At 46.5% G+C, this 16,724-nt stretch overlaps 1 protein-coding gene across 2 annotated transcripts; it reads left to right on the top strand.

The window, feature by feature from the left end:
- The first annotated feature begins 4,344 nt into the window (after positions 1 to 4,344).
- Positions 4,345 to 11,581, top strand: LOC149440508 (uncharacterized). 2 transcript variants are annotated; one of them, XM_089658572.1, is made up of 5 exons: positions 4,345 to 4,393; positions 7,382 to 7,499; positions 7,614 to 7,748; positions 7,837 to 7,960; positions 8,933 to 11,581. In XM_089658572.1, exons 2-5 carry the CDS (start codon positions 7,404 to 7,406, stop codon positions 10,624 to 10,626), a joined length of 2,049 nt encoding a protein of 682 aa, XP_089514698.1. In that variant the 5' UTR covers positions 4,345 to 4,393; positions 7,382 to 7,403; the 3' UTR covers positions 10,627 to 11,581. The 2 variants fall into 2 exon arrangements, with proteins under 2 accessions (XP_089514698.1, XP_089514697.1); XM_089658571.1 differs by lacking the exons at positions 4,345 to 4,393; positions 7,382 to 7,499; positions 7,837 to 7,960 and having other exon boundaries at positions 7,618 to 7,748.
- Positions 11,582 to 16,724: the final 5,143 nt, after the last annotated feature.

The raw sequence follows: 16,724 nt of genomic DNA, 5'->3' as shown, positions 1-16,724 counted from the left end.
CCCCTGCCTTCTTTGTGTTGCAAGCTCCCGATGCCTGCATTGCACACTCCTGGCCCTCGCCTTCTGCGTGTTACACACTCCTGAACCCTGAACTTTTTGCATTATGCACTCCTGGTCCCTGTATCCTGTGCCTGGCATTTTTCTGACCTATAAAATGTCTGTGTTACCTACTCCTGACCCTTGCACTCTTTGCATTATGCACTTCTGAACCCTGCATTCTCTGCGTTACACACTCCGGTCCACTGCACTCTCTGCATTACCCACTCCTGACCACTGCATTCTCTGCATTACCCATTCCTGACCCATGCACTACCTGCATTACCCACAACTGTCCTCTGCTTTCTAATTATTAGCAACTCCTGACCCCTGCACTCTCTGCATTACCCACTCCTGACCCCTGTACTCTCTGTATTACCCACTTCTGATGCCTGCACTCTCTGCATTACCCACTCCTGACGCCTGCACTCTCTGCATTACCCACTCCTGACCCCTGCACTCTCTGCATTACCCATTCCTAACCCTTACACTTTCTGCGTTATGCACTCCTGACCCTTGAACTCTTTGCATGACGCACTCCTGAGTCTTGCACTGTCTGTTCTACACACTCCTGAGCACTGCACTTACTATATTAGGCACTCCTGAGCCCTGCACTCCCTGCATTATGCATTCCTGAGCCCTGCACTCTTTTTGCTACACACACCTGACCCCCCGCAATCTCTGCGTTACACACTCCTGAGCCCTGCACTATAAACACTATGTTGTACGTTCCATAATCCTGACTACTGCACCCTGTACACTGGGCTTTATATGACATACTCCTGACCACTGCACCCAGTACACTGGGCTTTATATGACATACTCCGGACCACTGCACCCTGTACACTGGGCTTTATATGACATACTCCTGACCACTGCACCCTGTACACTGGGCTTTATATGACATACTCCGGACCACTGCACCCTGTACACTGGGCTTTATATGACATACTCCTGACAACTGAGCTCTGTACCTTGGGCTGTATATGATATACTCCTGACCACTGCGCTTTGTACCCTGGGCTTTATATGACATACTCCTGACCACTGCACTCTGTACCGTGGGCTGTATATGATATACTCCTGACCCCTGCACCCTGTACCCTGTCTGTATATGATATACTCCTGACCCCTGTACTCTGCACCCTGTCTGTATATGATATACCCCTGACCACTGCTCTCTGTACACTGTATATGATATACTCCTGACCACTGCACCCTGTACCATGTCTGTATATGATATACTCCTGACCACTGCACTTTGTACTCTGGGCTGTATATGATATACTCCTGACCACTGCACTCTGTACCCTGGGCTGTAAATGATATACTCCTAACCACTGCACTCTGTATCCTGGGCTGTATATGACATACTCCTGACCACTGCGCTCTGTACCCTGGGCTTTATATAATATACTTCTGACCCCTGCACTCTGTATCCTGGTCTGTATATGATATACTCCTGACCCCTGCACTCTGTACCCTGTTCTGTATATGATATACTCCTGACCCCTGCACTCTGTACCCTGGTCTGTATATGATATACTCCTGACCACTGCGCTCTGTACCCTGGTCTGTATATGATATACTCCTGCCCCTGCACCCTGTACACTGGGCTTTATATGATATATTCCTGACCACCGCACTCTGTACCCTGGGCTGTATATGATATACTCCTGACCACTGCACTCTGTACCCTGGGCTGTATATGATATACTCCTGACCCCTGAACTCTGTACCCTGGGCTGTATATGATATACTCCTGACCACTGCACTCTGTACCCTGGGCTGTATATGATATACTCCTGACCACTGCACTCTAAATATATTATATACTCCACAGTGAGAAGCCTTTTTTTTTTTAAACCCATGCTTTCTGTTAACCCAGTGTGGCCATGCATGCTCATTGCGCACGGAGGGGGGGTGGTAAAAGACATGACGATCGGCCCCGGGTGCCAGATATGTTGGGTACGCCACGGCCTATGTAGGAGTTGATTTAGTCTGCATGGAACTTCTCAATGTCTTACAACTATGCAGAGCTGTCCCGGGGTTGGAACTGGGGCGGGGGATGGGAACTTTGTATTTGGGTTGTTTCAGTTTTATACACAAAAAAAATGTAAAACTCCAATAAAAACGAATTGACTAAAAAATAAATAAATAAATAAAAATGTTTAGATTAGGAGAAGACTCGAAAATTTTGATTTCTCTGGAAGAAGTCGTGCCCATTAGAGTGTATGTGAAGCCGAACAATTACCGACCTCTGCTCTGCTGATCCCCTGCTCAGTAGTAACCCCCAGCACTGCTGATGCCCCACTCAGTAGTACCCTCAGTTCTGCTGATCCCCCACGCAGTAGTAACCTCCAGCTCTGCTGATCCCCCACTCAGTAGTAACTCCAGCGCTGCTGATCCCCCACTCAGTAGTAACCCCAGCGCTGCTGATCCCCCACTCAGTAGTAACCCCCAGCTCTGCTGATCCCCCACTCAGTAGTAACCCCCAGCTCTGCCGATCCCCCACTCAATAGTAACCCCCAGCTCTGCTGATCCCCCACTCAGTAGTAACCCCAGCGCTGCTGATCCCCCACTCAGTAGTAACCCCCCATCTCTGCTGATCCTCTACTCAGTAGTAACCCCCAGCTCTGCTGATCCCCTGCTCAGTAGTAACCCCCAGCACTGCTGTTCCCCCACTCAGTAGTACCCCCAGCTCTGCTGATCCCCCACTCAGTAGTAACCCTCAGCTCTGCTGATCCCCCACTCAGTAGTAACCCACAGCTCTGCTGATCCTCTGGTTTGCTGATCCTCCTCCTGCGATATCTGCTAGTGCCTCCTTGTTGTGATCTTTCCGATATGTGGTGGCTTCCCCTTTATCCACCGTGCGATCTGTGAGTGGAGATGGCTTTTATTGCCCCTGACATCTGGGTCTCAAGTGGCAGAAGAGATGAGCAGCATAAAGCAGAGAATCTCTTCAATCATCCAAAAGATTTTGGTCTGTAGTGGGATGCAACATGCACCAAAGATCCACCAAACCCTGCTCTCTGCATAGTTTCCCCAATGAGGTTGCAAAATCAAGCATAGGGTGTCCAACAGCCAACATGTTTATCCAATGTGGAATGCCAGAAGTAGTAAAACTTGCCCACTGCCAACACCAGCCTAGCCAAAAGTCAGCCAGAAGCTGCACCAAGAGTTTGAGAACCTCAGTGGTGAAGGGAGGAGGCACATATATATTCGCTATGGCACATTTCATGCCATAAAGAGGGACCAGTTGAAGGTCACTAGATGGGTATACCAAATAATGGTTTTGTTAGCGTATTACATTTTGTTTTTTTATGAAAATGTAGTGTTTTTGGAAGCCATGCCAGGGCATAACCACTGGAAGGCAGGTTCAAGACTTCCTTAGTCCCTTATATTTCATTCTCTGGTTATTTAAGGGTGAGGACTTTGATGTCTTCATTAACCAACCTGCACCTTTGTATCAGGAAGACCAGGCTGAAAATGTGATGTTTTTTTTCGAAGCCATGACAGGACATGACCACCAGAAGTAAGGTTCAAGAGTTCCCTAGTACCTTATTTTTCATATTCTCTGGCTATTTAAGGACGGGGACTTTGATATCTTCATTGTCCAGCCTACACCTTTACATTGGGTAGACCAGGGGCTGAAAATGTATTATTTTTTGGAAGCCATGACAGGACATGACCACCAGAAGTTAGGTTCATGAGTTCCCTCACCCCATATTTTTCATATTCTCTGGCTATTTAAGGATGGGGACTTTTATGTCTTCATTACCAACCTGAACCTCTAAATCAGAAAGGCCAGGCAGAAAATGTGGTGTTTTTTGGAAGCCATGACAGGATGTGACCACCGGAAGTCAGGTTCATGAGCTCCCTCACCCCATATTTTTCATATTCTCTGGCTATTTAAGGATGGGGACTTTTATGTCTTCATTGTCCAGCCTACACCTTTAAATTGGATAGACCAGGCAGAAAATGTGGTGTTTTTTGGAAACCATGACAGGATATGACCACCAGAAGTCAGGTTCAAGAGTTTACTTGTCCCTTATTTTACATATTCTCTGGCTATTTAAGGACAAGAACATTGATGTCTTCATTAGCCAAGCTGCACCTCGGAAAACCAGGCTTCGTTTCACTCAAATGTCTATTTTCAACATCAGCCAGTAGTAGTCAGAGGACTAAAAAAATATGGAAGCCTCTAGCTACCATGCTCACCACAAGATGGCGAACTACATGATTTTCAGTGGCTCACCCACAGGAAGTGATGTCACATAAAGACTGGTAGTTCCAGGTCCGAAGTGAGTCGGGAGGAAGTAGAGAGGAGACATTGCTGGAACTGGCAACAGAGGAGGTAATAAGATATTATTTTATATTTACACACAGTAACCCCCCCGTTATGTCCGTCCTCTTCCTCCATCGTCATGTCCATCCTCTTCCTCCATCGTCATGTCCGTCCTCTTCCTCCATCGTCATGTCCATCCTCTTCCTCCATCGCCATGTCCGTCCTCTTCCTCCATGTCCGTCCTCTTGCTCCATCGACATGTCCGTCCTCTTCCTCCCTCGCCATGTCTGTCCTCTTCCTCCCTCGCCATGTCCGTCCTCTTCCTCCCTCGCCATGTCCGTCCTCTTCCTCCGTAGTCACTGTGACGTCTTTTATGTCCAGAAGATACTTATACAGAGTTTATTGGTATGTAAATATGATAACCCATTCACTGTTCTCCTCTGCCTACAAATAACCTAGAATGTCCTGGAATGTCCATCAGCGAGTCCATCGGGCTTTCTATTCCATGTAGCGGTGCTCTTAGCGTGCTTAGATAAGTCTGTATCTGATGGACATTGAAGATGTACCATGGGCTCTATTGGCATCTAATTTCGAGAACCATTATCCCATCCTAACCAAGTCCTACTGCGCATTCCACCCCTCCCAGTGCCCAACGCATTTTGTCACATCATGTCTGAAAATACTGCCCACAGTCATACCCTCCTCATTCCTCTCCCTCACATACTATCCAGTGTCCTACCCTCCATACTCCTCTCCTTGTCATACTACCCAATGTCCTACCCTCCACACTCCTCTCCTCATATTACCCAATGTCCTACCCTCCACACTCCTCTCCTTCTCATACTACCCAATGCCCTACCCTCCATACTCCTCTCCTTCACATACTACCCAATGTCCTACCCTCCACACTCCTCTCCTCATATTACCCAATGTCCTACCCTCCACACTCCTCTCCTGTACATACTACCCAATGTCCTAACCTCCATACTCCTCTTCTTCACATACTACCCAGTGTCGTACCTTCCTTACACCTCTCCTCATACTACCCAATGTCCTATCCTCCATACTCCTCTCCTTCTCATACTACCCAATGTCCTATCCTCCATACTCCTCTTCTTCACATACTACCCAATGTCCTACCCTCCACACTACTCTCCTTCACATACTACCCAATGACCTACCCTCCACACTCTTCCCCTTCGCATACTACCCAATGCCCTTCCTTCCATACTCCTCTCCTCATACTACCCAATGTCCTACCCTCTATACTCCTTTCCTTCTCATACTACCCAATGTCCTACCCTCTATACTCCTCTCCCTCACATACTATCCAATGTCCTACCCTCCACACTCCTCTCCTTCCCATACTACCCAATGTCCTACCCTCCACACTCCTCTCCTGTACATACTACCCAATGTCCTAACCTCCACACTCCTCTCCTGTACATACTACCCAATGTCCTAACCTCCACACTCCTCTCCTTCCCATACTACCCAATGTCCTACCCTCCATACTCCTCTCCTTCTCATACTACCCAATGTCCTACCTTCCGTACGCCTCTCCTTCACATACTACTCAATGTCCTACCCTCCACACTCCTCTCCTCATACTACCCAATGTCCTACCCTCCACACTCCTCTCCTCAACATACTACCCAATGTCCTAACCTCCATACTCCTCTTCTTCACATACTACCCAGTGTCGTACCTTCCTTACACCTCTCCTCATACTACCCAATGTCCTATCCTCCATACTCCTCTCCTTCTCATACTACCCAATGTACTATCCTCCATACTCCTCTTCTTCACATACTACCCAATGTCCTACCCTCCACACTCCTCTCCTCATACTACCCAATGTCCTACCTTCCACACTCGTCTCCTTCTCATACTACCCAATGTCCTACCTTCCGTATGCTTCTCCTTCACATACTACCCAATGTCCTGCCCTCCATACTCCTTTCCTTCTCATACTACCCAATGTTCTACCTTCTGAACACTTCTCCTTCACATACTACCCAATGTCCTAACCTCCATACTCCTCTTCTTCACATACTACGCAGTGTCTTACCTTCCTTACACCTCTACTTATACTACCCAATGTCCTATTCTCCATACTCCTCTCCTTTTCATACTACCCAGTGTCCTATCCTCCATACTCCTCTTCTTCACATACTACCCAATGTCCTACCTTCCTTATGCCTCTCCTTCACATATTACCCAATGTCCTACCCTTGGTACTCCTCTCCTTCACATACTACCCAATGTCCTACCCTCCATACTCCTGTCCTTCTCATACTACCCAATGTCCTACCTTCTGTACGCTTCTCCTTCACATACTTCCCAATGTCCTACCCTCCATAATCCTCTCCTTCTCATACTACCCAATGTCCTACTTTCTGTACGCTTCTCCTTCACATACTACCCAATGTCCTACCCGCCACACTCCTCTCTTGCTGATAAAGGAGGCTGTCTTACCCATTTATCCAAGTGTTCATCCAGAATTGTTGGTTTAAAGCCTAGAGACAGCCTAAATTTAGATCCAGAACTACTGGAATACTATTCCCTCCATAGATGCCTCCAAAGGTAAGTTGAATTCAGGGCGAGAACAATGGGCACGGTGTATCCTCTTCCCTGTGACACTAATAGGACGAGGCTTCTAAAATAGACATTTACGAATAATGTGCATATAGACAAATGTACTGATCTCATTGACTGAGACTCAAAGTATGGGGTAGAGTTTCTCGACCAGTCTGGTCATGTCATCTCCCCAGCCTCCAGAGAGAGGAGAGAGCAGCGACAATGGCTACAATGCCTGGGTGGTGGCATCATTCATAGACCTTCTACAGAACATTCGTGGTCTGCTGTCCCTCCTCTCCCCTGAAGCCGGCATTGACTTGACTTGAGCGCCCTGAGAATAGGTAGGTATTCACATCTTTCCTCTAGTTAGACTAGGGGTGGGAGTAGATTTAAGATTGGATACGTTTAGCCTGGACTTCCACTTTAACCATGTCAGTACTGTCCAGATAATTCATCATTTATTATCCTTCTACACAGAGAAACGTCCTGCATAGACCACATGACCACCACAACGAGGATGGGAGAGGAACGGAGTCACATGACTGAGAAGGTTTTAAACCTCACCCTGGAGATCATCTACCTGCTGACAGGAGAGGTGAAGATCCTGGGAGGTCACATGACACGTGATTACTAAAACATAACTGTGGCTTTATACGTGAGGAGGATGGTGGAAGAATAATTTGGTCTTGAATTTGTTTTTCCAATACAGAGTTTTCCCCCTGTGAAGTCTGGTGACCAGGTGACCATCCCAGTGCCTCCACTTCACTCCTTGACACCTGAAGAGAACAACATGCAGAAGATCCTAGAAGCTACGAAGAAGATGATGGAGCTGCTGACAGGAGAGGTGAGCGGTGCCGGGAATTCTGGGATATTCTCCAGTAACAGACAAGGGATGTGTCTGGATGGTGACTGTATCATTGTGTGTGTGTCAGGTTCCTATAAGGTGTCAGGATGTCACTGTCTATTTCTCCATGGAGGAGTGGGAGTATTTAGAAGGACACAAGGACCTCTACAAGGATGTCAAGATGGAGAATCAGGAGATTCTCATAACGCCGGGTAAGAGGAAAATGGAATTTAAAAGGAAAAGCACATTTGTTAATTATAATAAAGTTTAGTAATCCCCATTGCTGTCACTAGAAACATCATCAATGAACCTACACCACCACCTTATGCGCCCAACAGATATATATATATATATATATATATATATATATATATAAAATAAAAGGTCCATCTCCATTCCTCAGTATAAGGTCATGTTCCCAACAAATGAGGAGGAGATACTGGTCACCATATGAAAGGTCCATCTCCATTCCTCAATATAACGTCATGTTCCCAACAAATGAGGAGGAGATACTATACACCACATGAAAGGTCCATCTCCGTTCCTCAATATAACGTCATGTTCCCAACAAATGAGGAGGAGATACTGGACACCATATGAAAGGTCCATCTCCGTCCCTCAATATAACGTCATGTTCCCAACAAATGAGGAGGAGATACTGGACACCATATGAAAGGTCCATCTCCATTCCTCAATATAATGTCATGTTCCCAACAAATGAGGAGGAGATACTGTACACCATATGAAAGGTCCATCTCCATTCCTCAATATAACGTCATATCCCCAACAAATGAGGAGGAGATACTGGACACCATATGAAAGGTCCATCTCCGTTCCTCAATATAACGTCACGTTCCCAACAAATGAGGAGGAGATACTGGACACCATATGGAAGGTCCATCTCCATTCCTCAATATAACGTCACGTTCCCAACAAATGAGGAGGAGATACTGGACACCATATGGAAGGTCCATCTCTATTCCTCAATATAATGTCATGTTCTCAACAAATGAGGAGGAGATACTGGACACCATATGAAAGGTCCATCTCCATTCCTCAATATAACGTCATGTCTCCAACAAATGAGGAGGAGATACTGGACACCATATGGAAGGTCCATTCCTCACCCAACCAATGTCAATGAATGTACACGGTGACCACAATGTTTATTTTCTTTTCCTCAGATGAATACAATGTCTGCAATACCTCCATGAGATGTCCTCTCTCCTCTCCGGATTATGGGACCGTAGAACGTTCTCCAGAAGTCAAGCACACCACTCAGAGACTTTACTGTCAAGATAGACCAGCAGATCCTTCCGATGTTCTTCCTCATCAATTCCATACGGCCACCACAAATATATATTCAGACAGACCAGCAGATCCCGTGAATCCTGAGAACCATTTCGATAAGTTGCATGCTTTCACCTTGAAGTCCTTCCCAAGAAGTCACGTTGCCGGTTGGACCCCGGATTCTTTTACGCCCAAGGAACCTTCTCATGGTCATTCTCATAACGATGGTCACAAAAATGAAGACATCATTCCGCATCCCAATGACAAAAAAAGCCCAACGTCGACATCAGCTCTTACCGGGCATCACATGCGAAACACGGGAGAGCGGCCATTTTCATGTTCCGAGTGCGGGAAGTGTTTCAACACAAAATCACATCTCGTCTTTCACAAAAAAATTCACAGTGGAGTGCGACCCTACCTGTGTTCAGAGTGTGGGAAACGTTTCATATGTAAATCGCACCTTACTAGACACGTGAGTCAACACACGGGCGTGCGCCCCTATCCCTGTCCGGAGTGCGGGAAATGTTTCATAGGCAAAGGAGACCTCGTCAGTCACTTGAGATACCACACGGGTGAAAGGCCTTTTGTGTGCACAGAGTGCGGTCAGTCCTTCATGCAGAGAGGTCATTTGAGGAGGCATCTCAGAATTCACACAGGCGAGAGACCTTTCTCATGTTCCGAGTGCGGGAAATGTTTCTCATGGAAAGATACGCTTATCAAACACCAGCGAACCCACATGGGCAAGAAAAAGTACACGTGTAGAACTTGTGAGAAGACCTTCGCGCTCAGGGGTATGCTCATCCTACACCAACGAACCCACACAGGGGAGCAGCCGACACAGTCAGTGTGCAGGAAATCTCTAAAAACGAAATCAAAGCTTCAAGAGAAGCAAAGTGCCGAGACGGCCGGGACGACCGGGACGACCTTCTCATGCTCTGAGAGTGAGGAATCGTTCATAGAGACGTTGGACATTGTTAAACAGGAGGAAATTCATCCCGCCGAGAAGCCCTCTGAGCAAGAAAACAGTTTACCGCAAAAGAAAAGCCCGGAGACCGATGTCAAAGACGAAATTGGAGAGAAGCCGTACTCCTGTTCAGAGTGCGGTAAATGTTATAGTCAAAAAAGATACCTCCTTACGCACCAGAGAGTTCACACGGGCGAGCTTCCCTTTACATGCGCAGAGTGCGGGAAGAGTTTCAATCAGAAAAGATACCTTATGAATCATCAGAATAGTCACACGGGCGAGCGTGCTTTTTTGTGCACAGAGTGTGGGAAAGGTTTCACCTGGAAAGAGAGTCTTCTGAGGCACAAGAAATTTCACAGCGGCGTCCGCCCGTATGCCTGTTCAGACTGCGGGAAAAGTTTCACCCTGAAAGGAGACCTTCTTCGACACCAGAGAACCCACACGGACAAGCTTCTCCATTCCTGTTCCGAGTGCGGGAAATCATTCCGCCTCAAAAAGTACCTTATTAAGCACCAGAAAAGTCACTCGGGCGAGCGCCCATTTTCCTGTTCGGATTGCGGTAAATATTTTACTCGCAGAGACAGTCTCTATAGGCACGTGAGAAATCACTATGGGGAGCCATAATCCTGTATAGAGTGCGGGAAACTGTGCAATCAAAAACACCTACTTTTCACATTGGAGATGACAAGTGGGCAAAACGTCCCTTTCCGTGTCCACCGTGCGGGAAATGTTACATTCATTAGACGCCTTCAGAGACGCCAGAGAAGACGCATGGATGAGCTTTATTTGACATCTTTAGAGTGCAGGAAATGTTACATTCATTTAAGACACCTTCAGAGACGACACAAGGATGAGCTTTATTTGACATCCTTAGAATGCGGGAAATGTTACATCCATCAAAGACGCCTTCAGAGACACCAGAGAAGACACAAGGATGAGCTTTCTTTGACATCTTTAGAGTGCGGGAAATGTTACATTCATTAAAGACGCCTTCAGAGACGACACAAGGATGAGCTTTATTTTACATGTTTAGTGTGGGAAATCTTTTAATCAGAAAGGACGTCTTTATAACAGAAACAAAATTCCATGGCGTGCCGTGAGAAATCACTACGGGGAGCCATAATCCTGTATGGAGTGCTGGAAACTGTGCAATAAAAAATGCCTACTTTTCACATTGGAGATGACAAGTGGGCAAAATGTCCCTTTCCATGTCCACTGTGCGGGAAATGTTACATTCATTAAAGAGGCCTTCAGAGACACCAGAGAAAACACAAGGATGAGCTTTAGTTGACATCTTTAGAGTGCGGGAAATGTTTTAACCAGAAATGTATTTTAAAACAACACCAGAGAGATCACAATGTCACCGAGGTGGGAGGGCGTCACAGTTTCTGCAGCCCTCCCCGTGTTACTGTGTCTCTGCAGCCCCCCCCATTTCTTTTCCTTCCCCAGGAAATCATTTTATATTCCCTGTAATATGTTTTTAGACGAGGGAAGTTTATAGATTACAAGTCTTCACAAATTAATTTTTTTACTTCTTTCCCTGTAAATGTATAGAGAATAAAATACTTTTTTCAAGATATCACAGAAAGAAAGCCGTGTTTGTTGAAAAAAAATAAAATGTACCGCAACCGATGCCGACGATTCTGCCAAATCAACTCGCAGATGAGGTGGGAAAAAAATGGTCAATCCGCAACAGCGTTGTGATTCGGGTCCATTAGAATGGGCTCTGTGCTTGTGGTGAAGTGCAACAGGTTTCAGGTGGGGGGATGACATTATTTTCATCCGGGTTTATTACCTAGAGCAAACCCAGTGCCACACAAAAGCAGTCCTCACCCAAGAACTGCACCTCCAACGCGTTTCGTCCCAGTAGTAGAGTCCTGTGTGATAATAAAGATGAAAGGAACCCTTTGTAATCCGAGTCGCATCGAGTCCATGACCCTCCCGGGATATAGATCTGGTCAGATAAGTAGCAGGGGGGGTTGTTCATCAGTTTCAGCTGCTTTGGTGTTCATGAAATTAACAACAGGTGCACTAGATGGGCAACAATGAGTCGACCCCCAAAACGGGAATGGTTTTACAGGTGGAGACCACTGACATTTTTTCCCTCCTCATCTTTTCTGACTGTTTTTCACTAGTTTTGCATTTGACTAGGGTCAGTGTCACTACTGGTAGCATGAGGCCATACCTGGACCCTACAGAGGTTGCACAGGCAGTCCAACTCCTCCAAGATGGACATCAATACGTGCCATTGCCAGAAGGTTTGCTGAGTCTCCCAGTACAGTCTCAAGAGCATGGAGGAGATTCCAGGAGACAGGAGCATGGAGGAGATGCCAGGAGACGAGAGCCTGGAGGAGATTCCAGGAGGCGAGAGCATGGAGGAGATTCCAGGAGACGAGCATGGAGGAGATTTTAGGAGACGAAAGCCTGGAGGAGATTCCAGGAGGCGAGAGCATGGAGGAGATTCCAGGAGCATGAAAGAGATTCCAGGAGCATGGAGGAGATTCCAGGAGCATGGAGGAGATTCCAGGAGCATGGAGGAGATTCCAGGAGACAAGAGCATGGAGGAGATTCCAGGAGACAGGCAGTTCCTCTAGGAGAGCTGGACAGGGCCATAGAAGGTCCTTAGTCTATCAGCAGGACCGGTATCTGCTCCTTTGTGTAAGGAGGAGCACTGCCAGAGCCCTACAAAATGACCTCCAGCAGGCCACTGGTGTGAATGTGTCCGACCAAACAATCAGAAACAGACTTCATGAGGGTGGCCTGAGGGCCCGACATCCTCTAGTGGGCCCTGTGCTCACTGCCCGGCACCATAGAGCTGGATTGGCATTTGCCATTGAACCCCAGAATTGGCAGGTCCACCGCTGGCCCCCTGTGCTTTTAACAGATGAGAGCAAGTTCCCCCTGAGCACATGTGACAGACGTGAAAGGGTCTGGAGAAGCCGTGGAGAACGTTCTTCTGCCTGTAACATGGTTCAGCATGACCGTTCTGGTGGTGGGTCAGTGATGGTTTGAGGAGGCATATCCATGGAGGGACACACAGACCTCTACAGGCTAGACAATGGCACCCTGACTGCCATTAGGTATGGAGATGAAATCCTTGGACCCATTATCAGACCCTGCAGTGGGTCCTGGGTTCCTCCTGGTGCAGTGGGTCTTGGGTTCTTCTTGGTGCAGTGGGTCCTGGGTTCCTCCTGGTGCTGTGGGTCCTGGGTTCCTGGTGCGGTGGGTCCTAGGTTCCTCCTGGTGCAGTGGTTTCTGGGTTCCTCCTGGTGCAGGGGGTCCTGGGTTCCTCCTGGTGCAGTGGGTCTTGGATTCCTCCTGGTGCAGTGGGTCCTAGGTTCCTCCTGGTGCAGACAATGCCCGGCTTCATGTGGTTAGAGTATGCAGGCAGTTCCTGGAGGATGAAGGAATTGAGGCATGCATATTGAATGGCCCCCACACTCCCCTGACCTAAATCCAATAGAACACCTCTGGGATGTCATGTTTCGGTTCATCTGACGCCGCCAGGTTGCACTTCAGACTTTCCAGGAGCTCAGTGATGTCCTGTTCCAGATCTGGGAGGAAATCCCCCAGGACACCATCAGTGGTCTCATTTGTCAGGCATGCATACAAGCATGTGGGGGCCACACAGACTACTGAGGACCATTCTGAGTTGCTGCAATGACATTTCAGCCAAATGGACTCTCTTGCTGCATCATTTCTTCACTTTGATTTTCGGGGTGTCTTTGAATTTAGTCCTCTGTAGGTCGATCATTTCCATCAAACAATGGGACATTCTTACGTTCCTCATCCATCACCCCGTCCATGTCAGTATAGAGATCCAGCAGGAGATTCCTCCCCATTCAGACCACTTCTTCACGAGATGCATGGAGGAGTACATCTAGAACAGGGATCTCCAAACTTCCTGAACAGAGGGCCAGTTTACTGTCCTTCAGGCTTCATGGGGGCCAGACTGTGGCTGGTAGGAGTAGATATTGTCCAGCCATCAATGGGGGTAAGCAATACCCCATTGTTGATTTTAATGGAAGGAATAGTGCCCCATTGTTGGTGTCAGTGGGAGGAACAGCACCCCATTATTGGTATCAGTGGAAGACATAACACCCCATTGTTGGTATCAGTTGGAGGAATAGTGTCTCATTGTTGGTGTCGTTGGGAGGAATAGTGCCCCATTGTTGGTGTCATTGGGAGGAATAGTGCCCCATTGTTGGTGTCATTGGGAGGAAAAGTGCCCCATTGTTGGTGTCATTGGGAGGAATAGTGTCCCATTGTTGGTGTCATTGGGAGGAATTGCACCCCATTGTTGGTGTCTTTGGGAGGAATAGCGCCCCATTGTTGGTGTCGTTGGGAGGAATAGCGTCCCATTGTTGATGTCATTGGGAGGAATAGTGCCCCATTGTTGATGTCATTAGGAGGAATAGTGTCCCATTGTTAGTGTCATTGGGAGGACTAATGCCCCATTGTTGGTGTCATTGGGAGGAATAGTTCCCCATCGTTGGTGTCATTGGGAGGAATAGTGCCCCATCGTTGGTGTCAGAGGCAGGAGTAGTGCCCCATCGTTGGTGTCAGTGGGAGAAGTAGTGCCCCATCGTTGGTGTCAGTGGAAGGAGTAGTGTGCCATCGTTGGTGTCAGTGGTAGGAGTAGTGCCCCATCGTTGGTGTCAGTGGGAGGAATAGTGCCCCATCGTTGGTGTCAGTGGAAGGAGTAGTGTCCCATCGTTGGTGTCAGTGGTAGCAGTAGTGCCCCATCGTTGGTGTCAGTGGGAGGAATAGTGCCCCATCTTTGGTGTCATTGAGAGGAATAGTGTCCCATCGTTGGTGTCATTGGGAGGAATAGTGCCCCATCATTAGTATCAGTGGGAGGAATAGTGTCCCATCGTTAAACTCCTGGGATACTGATCTGGTCCGTTACGTAGCAGAGGGGGTTGCTGTGTCTGTTGGGTTGTATGTATCATTAGACGTTTCGTAGACTGGCAGGCACTTCCGGAGATGCATGGAGGTGTACTTTGAGATCAGGGGTGTCAGACTGGTCGCCCTCCAGCTGTTGGTGAACTACAAGTACCATCATACCTCTACCCTTTGGGAGTCATGCTTGTAACTGTCAATCTTGCAATGCCTCATGGGACCCGTGTTGGAGAGCAATAGAAATATAAACACATCAATATCACTGGCCCTGCCTACCATCCATCTCTAGGTATATGGGACCTTATGCATTTAGCAGAATTCCCCAAGGATAGTGCCGCGTTGCCCCCTAGTGACACAAACAATTAATAATAAACACCCTCCTGAGCATCAAACCCGATGTGTAATTGAATAAATCTGTGAAACGAGTAATGTCAATAGTAAAAAAAAAATTGAAAATAAATAAATATATATATATGGAATGTTATGCATTTAGCAGAATTCCCCAAGAATAGTGCTGCGCTGCCCCCTAGTGACCCAAACAATTAATAAACACCCGCCTTTTTTTTATTATTTTTTTTTTTTACTATTGACATATATATATACAGTGGGGCAAAAAAGTATTTAGTCAGCCACCAATTGTGCAAGTTCTCCCACTTAAAAAGATGAGAGAGGCCTGTAATTGGCATCATAGGTAGACCTCAACTATGAGAGACAAAATGAGAAAAAAAATCCAGACAATCACATTGGCTGATTTGGAAAGAATTTATTTGCAAATTATGGTGGAAAATAAGTATTTGGTCAATATCAAATGTTCATCTCAATACTTTGTTATATATCCTTTGTTGGCAATGACAGAGGTCAAACGTGTCCTGTAAGTCTTCACAAGGTTGGCACACACTGTTGCTGGTATGTTGCCCCACTGTATATATTGGTTTTTTTTTTAATATATATATAAAACTATATATGGAACGTTATGCATTTACAGAATTCCCCAAGGATAGTGCTGCACTGCCCCCTAGTGACCCAAACAACTAATAAATAAACACCCGCCTGAGCATCACACCGGATGTGTAATTGAATAAATCTGTGAAACGAGTAACATCAATAGTAAATCAAAAAAAGAAAAATCTGGCTGAGCCACTCAATCCAAATGATGTGTGAAATGTATAACAAAAAATGAAAAAATTAATAAAATAAAAAATAAATATTAACAAAGGCAATCCCGAGACTTCTATTATGGAAAAGGCCAGGACATTTGGTGACCTTGTTCGAAGGTAATTGAGTGAGAAGAGTTAAGTATCATTCGTTGTAGATGACAATAGCCAACCTAAGAAGATCTTCAGGAAACATTGGCCGATATTAAGAGATGGAAACTGGAAACAGAATTTTTCCTCAATCTCCTAAATTTCCATACAGGAGAGCCCCAACCCCTGAGAGACAGAAGAATGTGGTTGATCCTCCCCTGAAAAAAAAAATCTTCTTTAATAAAAATGGGTTCTTTCCTTGCAAAAGGTGTTGAGACAAAGAAAAGAGTACTAAAAGCAACACGCTCTCCTCACCTACCACAGGAACTGAGTATATAATCGATGACTTTATCTCTTGCTGTACTGAAGGGGTCGTCTATGTCCTCCAGTGCCCGTGCGGCTTACAGTAAATTGGAAGAACTACGAGACCCCTTTGGAAGAGGTGAAGAGAACACATACAAAACATTGAGAAAGGTTTTATGAAACATAGTATTTACAGTATACTTCGCTACACGTCACAACAAAGATCGATCCTCCTTGGCTTGTTGGGGGTATAGAAGAATATAAACCTCGCTG

The sequence above is a fragment of the Staurois parvus genome, unplaced genomic scaffold, assembly GCF_062004578.1.
Source record: "Staurois parvus isolate SC_StPar_1 unplaced genomic scaffold, SC_StPar_1.0 ptg001079l, whole genome shotgun sequence".
Classification (NCBI taxonomy): domain Eukaryota; kingdom Metazoa; phylum Chordata; class Amphibia; order Anura; family Ranidae; genus Staurois; species Staurois parvus.
Note: the sequence above shows the minus strand (reverse complement) of the source record. Positions and strands in the feature narration are given on the sequence as shown.